This window comes from Chlamydotis macqueenii, chromosome 4 (assembly GCF_036417535.1).
Source record: "Chlamydotis macqueenii isolate bChlMac1 chromosome 4, bChlMac1.mat, whole genome shotgun sequence".
NCBI classification, from domain to species: Eukaryota; Metazoa; Chordata; class Aves; order Otidiformes; family Otididae; genus Chlamydotis; species Chlamydotis macqueenii.
This window is the reverse complement of record NC_141559.1, coordinates 33,410,919-33,432,449: the sequence shown is the minus strand read 5'-3', so window position 1 is coordinate 33,432,449 and position 21,531 is coordinate 33,410,919. Positions and strand designations below refer to the sequence as shown.

Below are 21,531 nucleotides of genomic sequence, written 5' to 3'. Positions count from 1 at the left end.
CCATGGGGAAAAGACTTGAAAAGAACAGTTTAAAAAGAGAGATGGCTAGGCGTGGTTTTTTTTCTTTTAATGTACAATCTCAGTTAACAGGTTTTGTTACTTTTAGCTTTCAAAGTTCAAAAATATAAACTCTCTAAAGTGCATAATTGTACTTACATTTCATATAAACTATCTGAAATTCTAGCAATATACCATGTAAACAGCGGTAACTAAGCATCAGAAAATGCTACAATCTCATCAGTTTAAAAATAAAATGGACTGTTCCCTACATATCAAGATTTGTCAGGGGCAAAACCCAGCAAAACAGATAATTTATCAGTACACAGTGCAAACAGGCTTTTAAAAATAAGCAGAGAAAACATACTCCTGGGAAGCCTTGGCCCACTGGAAAAATGTATGACTATAAAGAAAAGGCAGAAACTGTTTCTCTTGTCCATAAAAAAAATGCCCAAGGCCCAGATTCAGCAAAGCACCCAAGCTTTAGTCCATCGTAATTCAGCAAAATCCCAAAGGCAGACCAGCTTGAGGCACGCGCTCGCCACACATGCTTTTGCTTTGCTGAACTGGGCCTGAACAATACAAAACTGAGCCAGCAGTAAAGAATTCTTGGTAACCCAACATCCTTTCTCATCCCACACTTCTTCTAGTAGAGTGACACCGCAGACAGTTTGGCTCAGCTGCTACACCTAAAATAGCCAGGAAGAGCTGTCGACTCAGAGGAAGAGTCTGTAAGAGCCAGCTGAAGGACAAAGGCACAGCTCTGTTCCCCTGGGCTGCCCTGTGTTTGGACAGGCTCCCCTTCCAGTCAAACATCTTCAAAAGCAGTTTTTGAGCCCATTTGTCAGCCCAGTTAATGCACTCAAAGGATCAGTTTTGCAGAGGCAGAGCCCAGCTTCTCTCAGGAGATGGAAACTCAGCATGTCTGAGAAGCCAGGCCCCAGGTCAGCATGCAAGTCCTCCGGACTCCTTAGAAATATGAAATTCAGCCTTCACTGATTTTGTATCAAAAAGGCAATCCTGCAATCAGTAGGAAAAAAAAACCAAAACAAAAAACCACAACAACAACCTAGGAGTCTCCCTCCTAAGTGCTTTCATTAACGCATGCGCATCACTGCCTTACCCATCCAGACCAGTAATGGGCATGTGCAAACTCACTGGGAGAAGGCTGCCTTTTAAAGTGTTTATGGGATCCTGAAGAGACCAAACCACCCTCAGCATGAGTTTTGGCAAGAAATAATATAGCACGCACAGCAAGTGGAAGGGGGTAAGTCTAAGTGCCACAACCCAAATAAATCTATTTGTGAGCCCACTTGCTGATACAAGGATGGAAGGGGGAGGAGTTGTTCTGGGGGTCTCCTCGCCTCCTCCGGCATGACTTGCGCAAGGCCTGGCTATGACGACTGGCACTGCATTTCATCTCAGCCATTTGGCTTCTGCACAACAGCTCCCCAGGGGGGATCAATGCAAAAGAGAGAATTACAGACATGCTCTCCCTGGGATGTCAGGGTGGAGCTCAGGGCAGGGTGAGCTGGTGCACACAATCCTCTGCAGCAGGAGAGCGAGCCCCGATAGCCCAGGACTGCAGAACTGTGAGCCCTCAGCTACGTGATGCGCTCCTGAACTCACTGCCTTTCACTCCTTCAGGCAGCACCTGAATCAAGTGTCCCAGGACTTTCTTTTCTGAAAGTCAAATGAATTTGAAAACACTGAATTCTTAAACCTGCACTTGAGACACATGCCCTTTGCAGATGCAGAGCATGGCTCTAGGCTTTCACTTCCCTGCAGCATCCTCTGTGCTGCTATATCACCTATAGACACCAGGAAGAAAAGACCACCCTCTGTTGCCACCATCGGAGTGTCATTGCTGCAGCCCACACAGTCTGATTGACAGCATACATAAAAACAAAATTTAGGCTAGTGAGTACGTATGACACCCAGATGGACTGTTCAGCTTGGACTCTTATATCTGTATCAGATGATGAAGCACATGTTATTAATGGGGTGCATCTTCCAAATATCTTCCAGATACTTGACACCAGATATTTAACTGATCAGCTACCAAAATCCAAAGGAATTCTGACTTAAAGCTTTTAAAACCTCTTTTCTTCCCAGTTGCCTAAACACGGTCATAATGTTACAGTATCACTTTCCAAGCAGAAAAAGCCAGCAAGAACCCTGCTGCATGGCTTTTTTTTCTTTGGTATCCCAAAGAGATGCAAGTACTTTCTTCTACTTTGATGGCTGAATTGGCCATCAAAAAAGCAGGAAGAAAACCCAACTCAAGCCTAGGCAAACTGTAACACACGCCAGCTCTGGGTGATGACCGGGAGATTATTCTTGCAGCATTTATCTAGAGCAACACAAGACGCTGGACTCCAAACGGTCAGGTCAAAAGCCTGAGCAAATCTTTACTGTAGCTACAAGAGAACAGTCTTGGTGCTATCTGACCTGTGCCTTCACATGAGATCAGTCAGGGCACTTGTCTGAAAATAAAGTAAAGCTATTTCATGATTTAATCACTATTCATCCTACTTTGCCTCTTGCTATGATATCCTGGGAAAAAAAAAGAATAGCATGGTTGGCTTTGATATCCTAAATATCACAGGATCTGTAAGCAAATCAAAATAGAAGGATCCCTTCAGTGAAGTCACTGTGCGCAGCATCATGTCTCCTATACTGGCAAACTCCACTTTGGGCATCAGGCCTGGAGAAAGAGTGGGCAACAGCAAGTGTAGAGAGCGATGGAAAGCCACCTTTCCTCCCCGTCCCGTCTCTGGGAATAGCCCTTCAGTTCCGAGGGAGCTCCTCAGCTCTCCCCAGCCAGGCTCCCACTACACCCACTTCATGCATTTGTCCATTTGGTGCTCTCTCTTCATTGTTTACTGGCAAAAACAATCTCCTCCTTTACATGATCTTGGAGCTAATATCTCTTTTACTGATCAGGACCTCCAGCAGCCTCAGCTTGGCCTTAATCTGCTTGTATTCATTGTATTCTTCAGCCATAGGAGTGCGGTCTTCTTTCTGCACGTTCCTAGTGGGAGTAAAAGCAGATCATGAGGATTTCTGTTAACAGGACGTCTTCCCTCAGCAGCCTCCCTCCGTCCCCCAACAAGACCTACAAAGCTGTGTTTTCACACCCTGTACTTTTGCTTTCCATTGCCTGTTCTAAGACAAAGTTTTCAAGGAGGCTGTGAGGCCTGAAGTTCTTTGGGGTGCAGAGGGGAAGGGAAGTAATTAATTTTAATGGGCAACTGTAATGAATGTGGGTAAAACAGTAACGATTACTAAGAAATGTGTAATCATGAATTCAGGTAACTTTCCATATTTAGAGGTCTTTGTAGATGCCAGACAGATTAGAAGTAGCTGAAGTACAGAGAGACAGCTGAGAAATTACTACCTTCCATTTTGTCGGAAAAAATTATCTTCAAAATCTCTCAATTTTTTTCTGATTCGCTTTTTCTCTTCCCTGACTTCTTGGAGCTGCTCTAAGAGTTCAGGGCTGTTGGGTTTAAATACAAACAAGATTATACATACGTACACAATTATCACAGGAAACACACAGTAGATCTACAAATGTATGGTTGTACACATGCCAAGCAAAGGAGCTGCTCCTGCAAGCAGCTCTGGCAACGTGATGTTAGTTGCAACAAAAAGCTCTCTGAATTTAGTTCACCAAAACGATCACACACTTAAGGTGAAGTCTCTAAGGAGGTCAAGTGTGCATTTCACAATTCAGCACTAACTTCTATGAAACTTACTTGCTGAAAATGGGTCTGCTTTTGGTGACTTTTATAGGATCAACATTCAATGGTCACGACTTAAGGCTATGACCTACGTGTACCTGCATCAGACCCAGGTGCTTGAAACTAGCAAAGTTAGTTCAACTTGACCTCCCCAAAACCTGGAAAATCTTGTAGAGTACAGGGTTGTTTTCATGATAAAGGCTTGTCACTGGTGAAGGGGAGCTATCGTTTAGTGCTAGAATCCAAAGATACAGAAGTCAAGCATCAGTACCAGGACAAAGTAGTTTCTTCCCAAACCCTTTCATATAAGGGTCTACTTAATTTAAAAATAAAATGAAAAACCTTCTGACCGGGATCATAAATGGGAAAAAACCCCCAAAACTAAACACTTTTCTCACAAATAAAATGCTATCTTAGCAAGAAATAACTTTTTGAAATTGCCTGTAAATTCAACATACATGGATGCTTCATGGAGATTTGAAAGTCCCATATCCTGATTGCTTCTAGATGGCATCTTATCATCCACTGGGGAAACAAAGCCATCAGCATCATCTTCTAGTTGATCCAAGAAGCTGTGCACGTTGAAATCTGTTTTCATGGTAATTGTGAGATCTGGCTTCACATTGCTGTCCTCCTCGGACCCCTCCTCTTCCTCCTACAGAGAGGGACAGAGCACCCCCCGCAACAGAACGTGTTATTACTTCTCTTCTCAGAAAGGGGGTACCTCCTTTCACCACATGCACCGGGGAACAGATACAACAAGCGGATACGCAGAGCAAGCACTTTAATTTGCTAAGCAATACAGGACACCAGAAGACCACGAGTAAGACACCTTATACCCAAAGCATGTCATAGACACTGTGACCACCAACTCAGACTGGCTGATGAGACCCAAGGAAACAAAACAGTGAAATAACACCTGGCGTTCTTAGCAACATGTTGCTTTGTTTAATTTATGTATTCTGACGTAAATAAAAACATTTACAGCCATTACGCACACTATGTAAAGCTTAACCACCATCCTCTACGTTCCCCTACAGATACACCTGGCAGCTAGGTTAAAACATGAAATATTCTCTCAGTAGATGCAGCTCAACAGCTCTCTCTAATGGCTGAACTCAAGACCTCAAATACTCGTACAGTGATATCGATATGCTCAGACCAGTCTTTCAATGCCCCAGATGTGGGATATGACTGACTGTGGAAGGACTGCTGTTGCTAACGTGTTCCCCACATCAGCTCTGTACCATTTAGCTGGAATACACTGGAGTGGAAACACCCTGCTGAGCGCAATTTCCCAAAATACACCGATGAACTGGTTGTGTTCAAATTTTTTGCAAAATCTGTAGGCACAGGCTTTGGAAGTCTCTGCTGCACTTGGTACTTGCTAATTCACAGCGTTCTCAAATGTAGGGCTTGTCCTGTGACACTGTCCAGAAATCATTTGGAGTTTCAGGGAACAGGGCCCAGTTTTCTCTTACTTACGGACGCATTTCTAGAAGGCAATTTTCAACCTTAATATAAGAAATGAGGCATGAGCATTAGAGGAATGTAATAAATGTCAGCACAGACAGTAAGTCTCTTAAATATGTATGCATGTGTATATACATTTATCTTACAACCATGTAACTCTAGCCAAGAAGGACCTAAGCACAGGCAGATCTTTAAAAGCTTTTGAGGGCTAGTATCACTGAAGTCTTCAAGTACACGTAAAAATACATTGACGTGCTAGGATCAAAAGAAGACATTTTCTTTACTTTTTTTTCCACGCGATTCCTTGTCAATAGTTCAATTATTCCTAAGGGACTGCTCCCACATTTCAAGCAAAAGAGAAGAAAGCAACATTAGGATCTGGCAGAGTCCCATTAAATCCTCAAAGTCAATGATTTATAAACACATACATTGACATGAAATCAGAGTTTGCCCAGAGTTTTCTTTTTATGTTAAAGCTCTAGGCCATGGAAATGCAATGCAAAGCCACAGGCTGAGAATTACAACCAAGATGGAGGCTTGAGGATTAAAAAAATATCAGCTGGAGAGAAGTTCTGAGTAATAATAATAAAAGACAGAGAAGTTCGAAAACATCTCAGGAAAATCTGCAGGGAACTTGCGAAAGTTCAAGCAATATTTAGCATGTGATTAAGTAAGACCATTTATCCAGACATAAATTATATAGCTTAAGTAGAAGACATAAAACAGCAGTCACGTATTGTACTTAAACCCTGCAAACAATTTCAGGCTGGGGAAGGGAGACCATCGCTCACTGCCATTTACCAGTCCGCAAGCACGCTGTCCTGCCCTGCTGGGCAAGGGCAACTAGAACTGAAGCAGGAGAATGCTGATCCCCCTGTGGCAAGCAGGAGAATTTGCTAAATCAATCTAAGCAATAAAAACGGTATGTTTTAGGGGAATCTCTCCGGCACCAAAGGAGGAGCTCCTGTGCCTCCTCCTGGGTGCGGAAGTTGCTTCCGCGTTCCCCTTCTGGAGATAAAGGAAAGGGACAATTTTCATAAGCAGTGTGACAAACTGCTCCTGAGGAGAGATGCAAGGTGTAACGTGAATCAGTAAGTGTGGCAGCAGTCTCTTCCCGATAGATGCCTGTGAGCCTGTCTCGCTTGCCTCGCTCCAGGGCACCAGCGCAATGCCCAAGCCAGCAAGGATTACTCTGGCCCGGAGCTCAAGAGTGAGCCTCCTGCCAATGCAAGCCCATGGGAGGAAAAGAAAGTGTAGAAGTTTCACTTGTTTAGACCTCAGTGCCAAAACACTACATCTGGTTGTCACAAGACCTCTTAAAGCATTTTGCTGTTTAAAACGAGGGAGTGAATTAGAAGGATTCTTAGTGAGAACTCAAATGGAAATGGCTAAGACCTTTGCTTTAAACAAGCGTCACATGGGAATCTTATTTTAAACCAGAACTGGCATTTACACCTTGAATCAGAATGATCTTAATTGACTAGATCCATCTGGCTTGCACCTGCTTGGATCTTTAGGCAATCATGAGGCATTTAAATTTTCCAGAGTTACAAATACAAAACCTCCAGAGTATCCTATCGTCAGCACTCCCAGCAAGCAAGCTTCCCAATGATTTTTTTTTTTTTGAAACAGACAATATTCAAGATATTGTACCCAGACGTTTGTTAAGGGATTCACCTCAAATCATCTTTCAAGCTTTTATCCAACTCTCCTAAATGCTTAAAAAAAAAAAAACAAAAAAAAAAAACCCAAACAAAAAACCCCAGACCAACCCCAAATCAAAAAACCTGTCAGGGTCAGATGCCCATCAAGATAGGCAGTGCTCTGCCCGTAGCAGACCTATGCACAGGGTAAGATTTGGGGCTTTTTGGCAATTTCCTCTCTTTAGTTCCAAGTGTAGTTCAGTGCAAAGCTGGCAGAGCAGCTTCACAGCGCCCCATTTAAGTGTTAATAGGCATGTAAGTATTAACGATTAAGGCTGTCACTCTGATCTTCAGTCAGGAACCTCTAAAGGTTTGCATTCCCTTCAGGACACTGCTGAACTGGTGTGATGCTGCCCTGGTGCGGCACCAGTTGTGCATCATCCGAGATTACCATAGCTATTAGTTTTGACTCTGGGTGCAAACATAGCTGAAAAATAAAGGAAATACTAAAAGAAAACAAACAAAAAAAACCCCACCTCCCCACCAGACCACTACTGCAGATTTGATCAGCAGTCATCTAGAAAATACTGAGAGCTCAGTGATGACTAACCAGCCTCCAAACAGCAGATTAACATCTTCAGTCTGCAATCTGGTTTTAATGAATATGTGCCTTGAATCGTCCATCAGTATACAATCTACTGTAACCGCCTAATAAATAGATCACCTTGGATGTCTAGGTCTGCAATATTTACACCATTAACCAAGCTCTGGCTGGAAAACAAATAAGCAGCCCAAGTGTGCCAAAGCACTTTTTTCCCCTGTTAGACTGCAAGGGTAATGAAAGCAATCCAGGGCCCAGCTCCATGCTGCGTGTCCTGGTCAACTGGATTTCCCTTCTTCTCAGGGTAAGAAGGCCCGGCATAACCACATTCTTAGCCACCAGGAGTTACTACCCCACAGTAACACAAGAAATGCAACAATCCTGCCATCCAAATCTGAGCAAGGGTTAACTAGCAGAACCGACTTGTTCTTACTTCCATCCTCATGTGACTTGGTTAGAAATACCATTCACAAGGTGGTGACAAAGAGCCCTGGATAAAACAAGCATGTGAATGGGAGTAGGTATGGATCCAGCAAGTGTCCAGAGTGTTAGTTTTGTGAGAGCTCATTCCTATCACCGTGCTGTGTGCAAGCCACAGAGCTTTCAAGTGAGAGAAACTACTGCAAAACAAGTTAGTGTCATTAAAAAGAAAGGAGAGAAGCAAGAAAAAGGCAACGCACAAAGGTAACTGTGATTTTTTTTTTTTTTAAAATCAAAATAAAATACATTATGTGCAGGTGGAGGGGGAAGGAGAAGGATAGGAAAGAACGCAAAGCCAAGGAAATACTGTACTCTTATCTACAACAAGGGAAGAACTTGATCAGAACTGGTGAGGCTTAAAGCAGCTACTGATTTTTCAGGAGGACACTGCAAAAAAATCAACACTGATGGAAAAAAAAAGTATCAATCAATTTCTTTCATTGGTATAACGGGGAAAATTGATGCAAATTGAGCAATTAGTTAGCAGCTGGAGGTCTTCACCTTTATCTCCTTGAAGAAGGAAGCTGTTTCGCCCTCGATAATTGGCTGCAGCAAAGGGCTTCTCCGCTTGCTGGAGGGGGAACCCTGTGACAGGTGTTAACAAGTACGTTACATTATGAAACCCCTTCTCCTCCACCACCTGCTCTCAGCTCATTCTCACCCACACATTCACTCCCAGCTCATCGCTGGACCATCAGGAGAAACCTATTTCTTAAAGAAAAAAAAAGAAAAAAAACCATGCTGTCAAACCCCCTGAACCTTGGGCTTTTTTTCTCTCAGGATGTTGCTTAGCAAGGAACATCACTGCCAAACACTTTTAAGAAAAAAAATCTTGGATGCTGGAATACTAGCTGGGCAGAAGCTACAAAGGCAAGGCTGAAAGAAAGTAATCCCCAGCTCGAGGTCCAGACACAGCTACACCATTTGGTTGGCTCTCCAGAGCGACAGTGTAAGCCCAGCTAGACTCCGCTGGCTTGCTTTCCAGGAGCCGAATTTCCCACTGAAGTGCCTAATGACGTAGAGATGGATTTTCAAAGACATCCCGCCTCTGCGGGCCAGGTGCTAGGGAAAGTCCGTCTTGTCTCTCCTCTGCTAGCCACCGTGCAATTTCAGTTTTGTATCTAAACAGGACCTCAGCTCTCTTTTGAGAGCTTTCCATTAAAATGCCCATGCACAGCTACGTGGTTTCTTCCAATTGCCAGCACCATCTTCACAGCACACATTTTGGGGAGTACCTTGCATACTCAAGGAGGAACAGCTTTTTGTTTTGTTTCAAATGCAGGACAAATGCACCTCCCGCTATTTGCAGAAAAAACTGCCACTTCTCAGTGTGACTGCGCTGAGTAATGCTGTGCCAGGCCATTCACGGGTGGTCTACAAAAAGCTGGCAGGACACAAGTGCTGCTTGGGAACAGCAAAAAAACCCTAAAGGATCATGCATGACAGAGTAAACAGGAAGGATCATAAAACAATTCTCTTTCCATAGACAAGCTAAAAGTATTTTGTGTCTATTTTTTTAGATCAAATAATTTTTAAAAAGTGGCCTACACAAGTTGTCTAAAATTAGAGATGGTGCATTTGCTCCCTAGAGGGGTGCACTGGATTCCTTGCTGGTGGCAGTGCCTCTTTGCCAAAGCACCACCTTGAACGAGGGGATATCCACCACCTGCAGGATCTCTTTAATACAAATGAAGTGTTAGGAGACTGTTGGGCCTTTCTTTCAGCCAAGGAGACTGGTATCTCCCGTGGGACCCATACAAGTCTGTGTTCCTGACATACAATCCTGTGTAACCAAGCAGCATGGAAGACTTACAGCTCAGAGTGGATTGGTAAGGAAAAGGAAGTGAGGCTGTAGCCAAACACAAGATGATGAAATAATAGCAGCAGCCCAATGGAAAGAGAAGAAAACACAAGGTGAGATGTGCTCCATGGCTCATGGGTGGGCACTAGAGTCCCTTAAGCAGCTTTGCCCGACTTCAGTATACGGTGTGTCACTGATTCACTCATTCGCTTGGTCTTCGAGCGATAAGGGAGGTTGGGACTTGGGCTTACTGACTGTGTTGTATGCAGAAGTGTGGTGATTCCTGCTTCCTCAGTTTGAAACAAAAAAAATAGCCCCCAAAAGAATGCTCTACTCACAATGATAGGGATGGTGTTGGCTCTGGAGAGGATCTGCTTGACCAGGCGATACCTGTCATACAATGGCTTCATCACCTGTCGTTCATTTTTGGTAACCTGAAAAGGAAAGAGAAGCAAGATCCATGAAGCCTGCAGCAGATACTCCACTCTATAACACGTGCGCCTGTGACTGCTCTTAGTCAGAGGGGGCTTGAAGGGAATTCCATGACAGGTTAGCAGCATTAACCCTGAAACTGGTAATGCAAGTGCTCATGTACATCATTGCACCTCCCGTCCCAGGTGCCAGACGAAGCAGCACCCAAGCTGTGGGGTGTCTTGTAACGTGGCTGTATGGGACAGGTGGTTTAAATGACCAACTCTGGTATCATATGTCCACAGCACAAAACGACCCATAGAGGCAGGAGTCTGTGCATGTCATCACGTCTACCACTATAAGGCATAACATGAAGTTTCCCACTCTTATTCTTGTCGCTGGGACCTCAGAGGCAGTGTGTATGACCCAGGAAAAGAGACAGGAGCTGCAATGACTGGATACTGCAATGAAAGGAGACTTTCCCAGGGTAGGTTAACATACAGATTTCACAATAGCTGACTTTGCTATTCCTCCTCATTTCCTGTCCAAGACAGCAGTTCTTCATCTTTTTAACCCCTAACCTTCCCCTCCACCCTTCCTCCCAGTAACCTTGCTGGGGAAAAGTTACCACAGAGCTGAGAAGGGATGAAGGTGCCAGGGCTGTGTGGACTACAGAAGACAGAATAGTACTGTGACGCCCACCCCAAGCCTTCTTTACACTGCTCTGTCTCTAACTCCACTCCTCTTAGCTGCATGTTGTGCTCCCTCCTCAGTCTGAGTGTGTTGCAAACTGCGAGTGTTCATTTCTACTTTTCTTTCAGATCCAAGCTAAGCCAAAAATCTCAGTAGTACTGACACTGCAGGAGAAGGGAAGACCTAACAGACAGTAGCTAGTGTGGGAAAGCAAAGGTCTGTCCAACTAAATACTAGTTGGGAGGAAGCTGGGTTTTATTTCTGCAGTGTTTTGTTACAGCAGGGTTAGAAAACAAACAAACAAAATACTCAGCAGAACCAACCCAATCATCATCTTTCTTTGTATTCAGCACTATCTGATCCACATCCTATGACTGTCCTTTCATTACATCTTTTGTCTAACTTTAGATTATAAAGCTCTTACAAGGGGAAGCTTTCACTGATTCATGAGTGAGTCATGACTATCTTCCTCAAGGCTTTTTACTGCTACTAATCCCCAGAGCATCTGAAGAGCTGCCACATGAAAATCAACAGTGTAACGCCTAGCAAGCTTTGTACAGTCTCCCTTTCTACAATAGAAACAGCAGGAAAGGGAACACAGCTTGAAATTTTAAAATGAACTGTCTTTTATTTTGTCTGCAGTTGACTTTCACTAGAGTAAGCTTTCTAAAGCTTTCACAGCCTCCCTCCAGAGCAGGAGAGGGTGTTGGTTTGCAAGGGGCAGAGGAGCTGTAAGTATTGCCAGGAGTGGAAGTGGCAGGGATGAACTCTAAGAATCTGGAGGTAGCATCTTCCTCCTGATAACCAAGTCTATTTCCTATGTTAGGGGCAGATGAATAAGTAGGAAGAAGAAGGGAGACCTTTATAGTCCTTTCTGGGTGCAAGCATCCCCAAGCCTGATAAAGGGCATACAGATGGGCAGTCTGAGCTTTAGGCCTGCATGTCCCACACCTCCAAAGCACAATCAGGCTCCAACAGCCAACAGCCTCAAGCTGGCTGTTTGTTGAGTAAGCAGATCTCATGGGTTAGAGGGATGACAGCAGCATCAAACAATTCACTTGGCCCTCTCTGTATCAAGTTTCATGTTGATGTGTCTGCATTCAATTGCACTGGCTAGCAAGTTCCCTCCAACTTTGGATGTTTCTTTGCAATCAAGCACCCAACTGGAGAAACTGGGTAGCCTATATATATATGTATAAAAAATAATTTTTTCCTAGCTTTACGAGATTAGGAGTTAGTAGAACAGGAGGCACAGCACTACTGTGTTGGAGCAGTCTTTGTTACTTAAAAAAACCCAAACAAACAACAACAAAACAAACAAACAAGACTATGCTGAGGCTTATGCTGAGTCTGAGAACCAAACCTTCAATTAACAACATTTCAAAGTCCATAAATAGTACAGTTCTATACAGAAAAATAAACCTAAGCCTTGAAATGGACAAAAAAATCCTTAGGTATCTTGAAGAATAGAAAAAATAAATGACATGCTTCTGTGTTTGAATATCAGAATAGAGGAAGAACACAGAATTAATTTAGGCACTGGAAGTTAAGCGTATGGGGCCAGAATTAGCCCTGCAGACTTACATCAGCAGATTAACAGAACAGAAAACAGACTCTGGAAGAAAATGTTTAGCACATGGGCAAACTGTCTCATTAAGTAAACATAAGTAATACCAGCAAAACCTGAGGGAGAACATCAAAATGTTAAAAGATTGTTGGAATAATGGAGCCCTTGACACAACTCTGGGGCACACTCCACATGGCAGAAGAGCAGCAGCCCGAGGAACAAACCATTGCTTGCATTGTTACAGCAGCTCGAGAATTTCTGCAGAGATGGACTTTTTGGCTTTACTGAAACAGTTCCATTCCACCTTTGCACATTCATCTATCTCTGGTGCAGAAAGACCCAGTTGCACAATAAATCTGAGTGTCATTGTTTTTCTTGTTTAGTTAAATATCTTTAAGAAGAAAAAATACTTGGCTGAACTATCTCCATTCTCCTCAAGCTCTCAGTACTTTTCCACTGCTGCAGTGCCAGGAGCTGAGAACAGCAAAAGCTGATCAGCTGCAGTCTTCCTTGCCATGCAGTTCAGGGTTGCTAGGTATAGACTGCTTAAAAACAAACAAAGCAGTTGTATAAATAAAACATCAGAAAGGGGAGAGAGAAAAAAAAAAAGGTATGCTGACAAGCTAGGCCTTGGGCTTGCTCTCTTTTTAAACAGATTTAAGTGAGTTCACTTAAACAAGATGGCACCTGTTGATTTATATCATCGTAAAAGCAGCAAAAGCAGACTGAGTCTCATGGAGAAGACAAGGAAGGTTAAGTGGATTCCCTTGTGCTGGCCTTTTGCTATTTTAGACAAGAATAAAACTGCATGTCCTCTCATACAACTATGCTGTTTTCAGCTGCTGATATATGCGACTGTACAATATTAGCACTTCATGAAGGCATTTAAATAAATTAGTGAGACTTTTTTTAAAAACGATTGACAAAGGAGGAAATAATTCAGGAGCAAAAGGAAGGAAGAGATCAGGAATCCCATGAGGCACGAGAATGACAGGTTTGTCAGCTGCGCTAATCAAGTACTTCTTCTAAGCAGAATTTGCTGCTCCCAAGCTCATGGGATTAGCACTACTCCAAAATCAAGTTACTTTACCTATACAGCTGGTAGCAAAGATTACTATGTCATCAGTGAAAGAGGAGGAGGGATGCATACAAAGTCAACTTGGTGGCCTGGAAGCCATTGTGATTCTGCCACAGCAGGGATCAACAGGACACAAGACTTAAATTATCTGTCTTCACAAATAATTTTCCTTTGTTAAGATCAAATATGTAAGAAACCTCATGCCCTTCTCTTCCACTGGCACATGGAAAAAAACATGGGTTTCTCAGGGGAAGAATGAAATCTCCTCTCAACTTACGCTGCGATGCTCAGGAGACAAATTGTTTCATTAATCCTTTGGCACAAGAGGATTATGCAAATAGCAAGGAGCAGGTGCCTCCCTGCAAACAGCAAGGTGCTGGGAGAAACACACTGTAGCTCCTCTAAGAAGGAGCAATGTATGCACACCTGTCTTCCCAGTAAGCCATCGATACTAGCAAATTGCAAAATTCCTAGTTGGATGTGGGACCACACACAACTATTCCCATGCAGACTGTATCTCCAGCAAAGCTGGTGAGTCCTCTGGGCCACAAACTGGATTTCTGTGGATCCTGGTGAGTGTGATGCCAAAATAACGCGCATTCAGCCTCGTTCAGCCTGTAGGCTCAGTCCTACAGGTATCTGCCAAGCCCAGCGCTGTATGCAGACATCACCTTGTTGAGAACAGACTCCTCAGTAGTAGCAGTAGTGAAGGATCAGGGATGTTGATTAGAGGATGCACATGTATTTTGAACAGCAAGAAGTTCTGTGACAGCAAAGGAGCATTAAGGGGATCATTTACCACAGACAAAGACATATGAAGATGTACTTAAAAAAAAAGTTCTGCTGTACATACCGGTCTGCCATGAATGCTTTCGTAATACAGCAAAGCTTTTTGAAGAGCCACTTTTTCAGCTGCTATCTGATCTCTTGTCATGTCCTGTGAGAAATGGAACACAGAGAGAGGAAGAAGAGGGGGGGAAAAAAAAAAAAAAAAAAAAAAAGAAAAAAAAAGAAAAAAAAAAAAAGAGTCAGATTCCTGGACTCAAACAATACTGATTTGTGGCCTAAAGTCATGTCATCTTGTCTTGAATGTTAAGACTCATCTCTGCCTTCCAGTCCTCTTTCCCCAGCTATATTGTCAAAAAGACTGTTAATGTGAGTGGCACCCTATGCACAATGCAGGCAGACTAAAACCAAATAAACTACACATATGAGGGTATTTTATGTACCCTGGGGGGATTTATCGATTATCAGTGTGCTTTCAAAAAACAATGGTATGCAACTTTAAATAATGATCTCTTTTTAAGATCCGAAGTGTAAATTCTACAACAAAACACATGTTCCTTCTTTTTCTCCAAATCTGAGACAAGCTCCAGTACTTCTTGCAAAAAACTTGCCATCTTTGCTTTGACTGCCACAAACAAACTTTACGAAGAACTAAAGTGCAGTCAGACTGGCTCCTTCTGTCATTTCTGCTATGGAGTGAAAGGCTCTGGCAGACAGGCTGAGTGGACCAAGCCAAAAAAGAAAGGGCAGACAGTTGGAGAAGACTTCCCTAAGTTTGCCAGAGCTCCCTCACTGAACTTGCCTGACTCCGAGCCTTCTCTCCCTATCACAGCACCAAATACTATCACAGGCCCTCTTTAAAGGGCCAAGCTGTGGATTCTTGCTACCTTCAGAGAACAGTCAAACACACACTGTCTGTATCATCTTCTTCTGGAGATCTAGTAAACAAAGATAATACTGTCTGCCTCTCTCTTACAAAGCACTGCACAATTTACATGTCAGGAGACTCAAGGACTTCACTTACAAGGCTGCTGGAGCTAGCAACATTAGACACAAAGACCTCCCTACTGATAACCCTCAGAGATTACAGTAGCTAACAGAGCTCAACGTGAAACTCTGAAGAGTAGCCGTAAAATGCCCTGAGAGAAAAGCATTCAGCTTTGGAGTAAACTAAAAGAAAACAGATGACCCGATCTCCAGAATGACTGGAAGTCTCAGAATTTGCCAAAAGCCTTCGGGCATAACAACAGAAATAGCCAAATACGGTGCAGGAAATATTGCAGTAATTCAGAAACGTGACTTGGAACATACAAGGATCAGAAAAAGAACACACAATAACATTCAGTAGAAACTGAGCTCTGGGAAAAAAAAATCAGATACTAAAGGCAGAGGGAAAGAAACTAAAGCAAGTGAGCTAGAAGTAACGGTTGTAGACTTTGTGACAAAACGTAGAAGAACAAGTGACTGTGCAGCCACAAGTTACGTCCTTGTACTTAAAAGGCCTAAATCCAATCTGTCTACGTTATACCTTAATATCCTCAGGCCGGTTTGTCTCTGTTCGTTTTTCTTGAAGCTTCTTCTGGATAGAATCAAGGGTCGCTTCCACGGCAGGCTTGGCAGATTTATCTGACAGGTCTTGCTTCTTGTCATCATCCTTTTCGAGCTGAGAGCCGAAGCTCTTGGGAAGCGTGTTGCTCCGCTGACGCACAACAGGGCCAAGGTCTTCCTCTGATATCTTCAGTTTTGACTCTAAACAGGGACATTTGGGGGAAGACAAATAATTTTTATTTTTAAAAATTTGACAGTGACAGGATTGCTGCCTAACATAAAATTTAAATGAGGCAGAGTCCAGCTGCCCCCTGAAGGTGCACTAGTGGTGGCTGCTCACCTTTAAGTTGCTTTCGGAATCTGGCCAAATCATTTGTCCATTTGAGCACTTCAGGGTTGGCTGCTTTGTCGCTGTGGGAAGGCTACAAGGAAAGAACAGTCATGCTGAGTCTGTGTTAAACCAACAGGAGACACCCATCGGAACAAGTGTGTGTCACAAAAAGAGGTACGTCAGAATTTGGACCCAGCATAGAGCATGGGCACTGCCTTCTGACGGGCACCACGAGATTGGTTTTCTTTTGAGAACACACAAAACTTTTGATGGCAAACATTAAGTTACAGGAGTGGCTCAGAAGGCCAGATACACATTGGAATCCTTGGGCACCACAGGACACCTCCAAAATAGCGGAAGCCTAGCATGAACAGTTTGAGAAGTGTTAGAATGCATGTATCCACACCAAAGGCTGCCTTACATCCAAAGACACCAAAATAACCCAAATACTAGGCTACAGCAAGCTGAGCATTTCTTCCAGCCTTTTCTACTGCAGGTAAGATCCTTTCAGTACAATCCTTTGTGGTTTAAATCGCCAACAAAGATGCAAACATGCAAAGCTTAAGTTCCTTAAAAAGCTTTCTGTGCATCGGAAGGGCATGTCAGGAATAATTAGAGTACCGTACACTGCTACTGCTCAGCAGCACTTGACTGTGGTTCCTTGCTCAACAGTAAAGGTGGCTGCTCTCTCTCCTCTGCAATGCACTGGTGTCCTGGGATTACCATCATGCAAACGAGATGCACAATTGTGCTTCCCATAAGCTGAACTTGAATAAATAAACAAACAGAAGTTTAACATAGCTATTCCTACACACTGAGTGTGTGCTTTTAGCACACTGTCTTAAGCAGCAATCAAAATCCTGTGAGTTTATTAGGGTCTCTCTTGTGCTGCACTGACAGTCCATAATGTCTGGAAAGGTAATTTGCTTGGTACAGATGCACACTTTGGTTTTTGGGCAGCAGCTTTCTTCTTTCTTTTTTTTTTTTATTTATAAAAGCTTTCAAACCCTCTGTATGTTTGACAGACTTCCTCCATACAAATGCTAAACTCCTAGAGACTCACTCTGTATTTCCTCTCCTCTTCGAATTTGTCCTCAAATCTCCTGATCTTTTTCTTCAGCCCCTGAATCCTCCGGGTGAGTTGTGCAGGGGTAAGGTCCTCTCTGTCATCTTCATAAGATCCCAGAGATGAACTCCGCCTCCTACCAAGAGCAGAGATTGCAGGAAGAGCTTATCCAAACAGCCACAATACATCTTCATGCAGAGAAGGCCACTTTGTGTAAATAAAGGCAAACCCCACAGAAGCGAGAAAGCTATGTTGCTACTCTGTAATGACAGGTAGCAAAAGATGCTGTAACAGCCTCTTTCAACAACAGCAATTCCCTAGATATTAATTCACAAACCCAGAAGTGATTAGTTACCAGGAACTTTTCTAAAAATAGCAGTTTCCTGTCAGTAGGAATAGAAACCCAACACAGCATAACTGTCTGGTGTCTGTGATCCAAAGAGACATTGCGTGATGCAACTGTGCAAACCTTTACAGCTGGGTGCGAGAGGCAGCACAGGCAAATCACAACCCACCTCATGAAGGAATGAGAATTGGGAGGGGAAGGAGGCACTTCCGTATCATCCAGGTACTGTTGGCTCTGTCCGTAGGCATAGAAGCGAGGGGACAGCATAGGATCACTGTCCTCATCCAGAAGCTGGCGAATTAAGCGACCGGCCTGCGGGGAAAGGCGAGCCTCATCTGAGTCTAAGCCGTCTCGCTGCCATGAGGAAAGAGCAGGGATGGGCTCTGGGAACAGTAAGACAAAGGCTGGTTTTATCATTTTTGTTTTACGTGTATGACAGACTCCAGGCAACTTTTCTAATGAACCCTGACCCGTTTGTCCTGGATCAGGATTCCTTGTTGTCAAGCATTCTCTGGGACGTTACTCGCATCTGCACAGCGTGCAAAGCAATGCAAAGCATTGCCTGGCCACGGGGGGTACTCTGCACAAACATAAATAATCTCCTAGGTGCAACAGAAAACTGTACCCAAAACTTGGCCAGTAATTACCACGGACTGACACCAAACGAGGCTATCACTAGCCAGCACCTTTGAGGGAAAAAGTTATGCTGGACAAGAGAGAATTATTGGCACAGGGCTGGATAAAGGAGGCAACTGGATTATAGGAAGGGTTTTTTTTTCAGTTTCAGGAAGTACAAATGTGTAAATGAATAGCATACTAATTGTCCTCCTGTAGCCTCCAGCACTCCAATACGACCCTGTTGCCTGCTATTGGAAATTCAAAGATTAGAAGTAAGCATAGGTTTTTTTAGTCTACAAGGAAAACATTACTGTCTCACATTACTACCTTTTGCACAGGGTGCCCACCCTGTAAATTAACAGTGACGGTAATACAGTTTCCCCCTTTTCTCTTTCACATGCAATCTTGCTGCTTAACAGCATGGCAGAAAAGTGAGGAAATCTGGACGATCTAACCAGCTGGAAATAAAAGCAGTTTTCTACAGGGAGATGGTAGAGTGGGAGAGAAAGGGAAACCCAACTTAGCATTGCTGATTAGCATAGCAGAGGCCACGAAAAGCAATCGCCTCAATCTTGTGATCACTGCCTCCAGATGCCACAAGGAGTCTAACGTTTTGTGTTCAGATAGTTTACTAAGCTGATTTGCATGCTCCTACTTAGCACCACAGGATTAGACAGTTTAAGAGCCAGGCTTTGAACTTACAAATCTAACAAATAGTTCTAGAGTCAAGTAACAAAACAAAAGCTTTATAGAAAGTCTATGGACTTGTTATTTCCTGTGCCTAGTGTCTACATATCTTCCACAAAACTGGAAGTTACCAATTTGAAGTTTGAAGTTATCATTTTTTAAAATAAAAAGCAGTATTTCCTTTTGCTGAACAAGGTTAACATTTTCATAGCTCTGAATGGATTGCATGAGGATTCCCTTACAGAACCTCTACACTTTTTAACATTCCCCTCCATGTACAGTTTGACAGCACAAGATCACCCACAATTCAGTAACGACAGGCTCAGTAGTATTTTGCCTGTACCCAGCATCAAATGATGCTCCCCTCCTCTTCCCTTCTTCCTCGGCACATGAATATGAACAGCATGCCTCTGCTTAGAGGGTGGTGCTGCACGCAAACTGACGCCTTGCTCTGAAAGGGATCGCTGGAGGTTTTTGCACCTGCCTCTCACAGGTGCTGTGAGAAGCGAAGCACATACAAGCCTGGCTCACAGAGGCTACTTCGATGAGCTGTGCAAGTCCCAAGTGTATGTAGGCTGTTTTGCCATGGATTGGAAAGCTTATGCAGCCTACATTTCTCTCAGTTAACTTCTGGAACAAGTGTTTTTTCTAAGCTGCATTCAGCCTTGGAAGTTCCTAATACCTGAAAATACTTTGCTCAAGGAATCTGATAAGACAGAAAGTGAAATAAAGGGGAAACCCTTCAGCCAAACTGCGATACTTTGGTGTCGCACACTTCCCTGAATCAATCATGATTTCGGGAAGGTCCTCACAAGATCTCTTGTGGCAAAATAAAGGCTGATCACACAAAAGGAACAAATTTGATACATTCGACTAGCAGGAATGAGGTTAAGTGATGTATATGACTCCTCCAGACATTTCTCAATTCCAGTTTTTGGAATACACTCTCACCCCCAAGCAGAATTTGCTCTTGAAAATGGTGAGATCACACCTCCATGGGACTTACATAGATGGAATAAACTTAGAAGAAAACAGCAGTATATTTAGCAGTAACCAAATTAAGCTCCTACCATACCAGCTAACAAAGCCATTATTAATCATGCATGATGCATGTGACTTTGTCCCAAGGTGGATTTATATACCAGATAGCATGCGACATTCAGGGAACTGCAACGGCTCAAAGAGCCTCTGATCAAAGCCCAAAAGACAGTAAAGTACTTTATGCAAGCTAGCGGAGACTGAGGTATGTGTACTTTCTATTTTGTTGATTTTGAAATACTGCCCAAAAATAGAAACTCACATTCCAAAGAAGAAAGTATTTAAAAGGAGAAGGAAAAAAGTCCTAAAAGGCAAAAACAAATTTGAGAGTTGACAGAAGAAATGGCCGCTATAGAAAAATCAGCTAGTTTTAACCCTCACTCCTGGAAGACCTGACTCTATGGTTAACTTGTTTCCTTTACTGACTGTAAGTGTTTAGAAGAAAAAAATCTCATCTGGACACAAAATGGCTAACTCCCCAGAAAGTAACACAGCAATTAATTAAGGAACATACTTAGGTATGTAGGATTATGGATTTTAGCTACATCAGACCACAAAGTGGACCAGAGCTGTAGTCCAACTGCCTTGTCTCTCACACTGGCCAGGTGCCAGGCGCTTCAGCTGGAAGCGCTGGAATTGCTGGACTGCACAATGCACACTTGCTGGATTGCACATACAGGAACCCTCTAAGGGTAAGCTGCCGCTTTTTCTGACAGTGTACAATCAATCAATTCCTGCTTAACAGAATACATAATATCTTTTGTTATTCATTTATCCATGATAGTTGTCAAAGTGTTGAGCCTTTACTGAAGGCTGCTAAATTCCTGGACTTAATAGTTCAGGTTTGAAGTATCTGCTCTCAAGATTAATGTTGTCACCCTTCCCCCTTTCGGCTAATTGAAGAATAAAATCGCAGTAAAGAATGTAAATGTTTTACCTTTTCTTTGCCATTGCCTCGACAGAGTAGTTACCCTTATTCATCTTCTGTCTTGAACAGATCTCTCCTGCTCAGAGAAAGCTGTCAGTTTTCTACTCATCTCCACGTTCCTTACGACTTTTTTCCCCATTTTCCATAATGACAATATTCATGAAAAAAAATATTTGGGAATATTTAACCACCATGGCTGTACTAGTGCAGAGAAAGGGTGAAAAAATTTCTATTTCTTGGTCAGACTTTCAATGCATTTCTTTTAGGCATGCCTTTTTTAAGTTGGCACAGAAGTAATGAAATACGCTGGTATTGAGCCTGCAGTCCTTCAGAAGTGCTGCACTCCCTCTCAAAATCCCACAACCAGCTAATCTTTCAACAAAGCTGTCAGCCATCTGCCAGCTGTTGCTCTGCAGAACTCTGTGGGCACACATACGCCTATGGCAATACCACCTCTCTGCCAACATGCCGCATAGAGGGCTGGAGACATTAATAAACCTGTATCACGCAAGAAGAAACATTAATAGATTCAAATTGGTGTATTATCTGAGAGCTCCAAGCCATCTTGCTGACAAAACCTTCCTTTTAAAAATGGTTATGCTGTATATTTGCCACAGGGTTACTGGGGGCTGCAGGGCCAACAGAGGGGTGCCCACACACACACCCCCCACCTGAGGCGCAGCCGGCAAAATG

General features: G+C 43.2%; 1 protein-coding gene across 6 annotated transcripts in view; it reads right to left on the bottom strand.

The window, feature by feature from the left end:
- Positions 1 to 1,608: 1,608 nt before the first annotated feature.
- FAM13A (family with sequence similarity 13 member A) overlaps positions 1,609 to 21,531 on the bottom strand; it is a 132,397-nt gene continuing 112,474 nt past the window's right edge. For 5 of the 6 annotated variants that reach the window (XM_086746543.1, XM_086746546.1, XM_086746547.1 and 2 more), the window contains 10 exons: positions 17,737 to 17,950; positions 17,219 to 17,357; positions 16,165 to 16,246; positions 15,805 to 16,025; positions 14,344 to 14,427; positions 10,080 to 10,175; positions 8,442 to 8,525; positions 4,202 to 4,398; positions 3,398 to 3,499; positions 1,609 to 3,031 (listed from right to left, as the gene is read on the bottom strand). In XM_086746543.1, coding sequence (XP_086602669.1) covers positions 2,905 to 3,031; positions 3,398 to 3,499; positions 4,202 to 4,398; positions 8,442 to 8,525; positions 10,080 to 10,175; positions 14,344 to 14,427; positions 15,805 to 16,025; positions 16,165 to 16,246; positions 17,219 to 17,357; positions 17,737 to 17,950 — 1,346 coding nt within the window. In that variant the 3' untranslated portion in view covers positions 1,609 to 2,904. The remainder of the gene's footprint in view (positions 3,032 to 3,397; positions 3,500 to 4,201; positions 4,399 to 8,441; positions 8,526 to 10,079; positions 10,176 to 14,343; positions 14,428 to 15,804; positions 16,026 to 16,164; positions 16,247 to 17,218; positions 17,358 to 17,736; positions 17,951 to 21,531) is intronic. The other variant, XM_086746544.1, reaches the window with a different exon arrangement.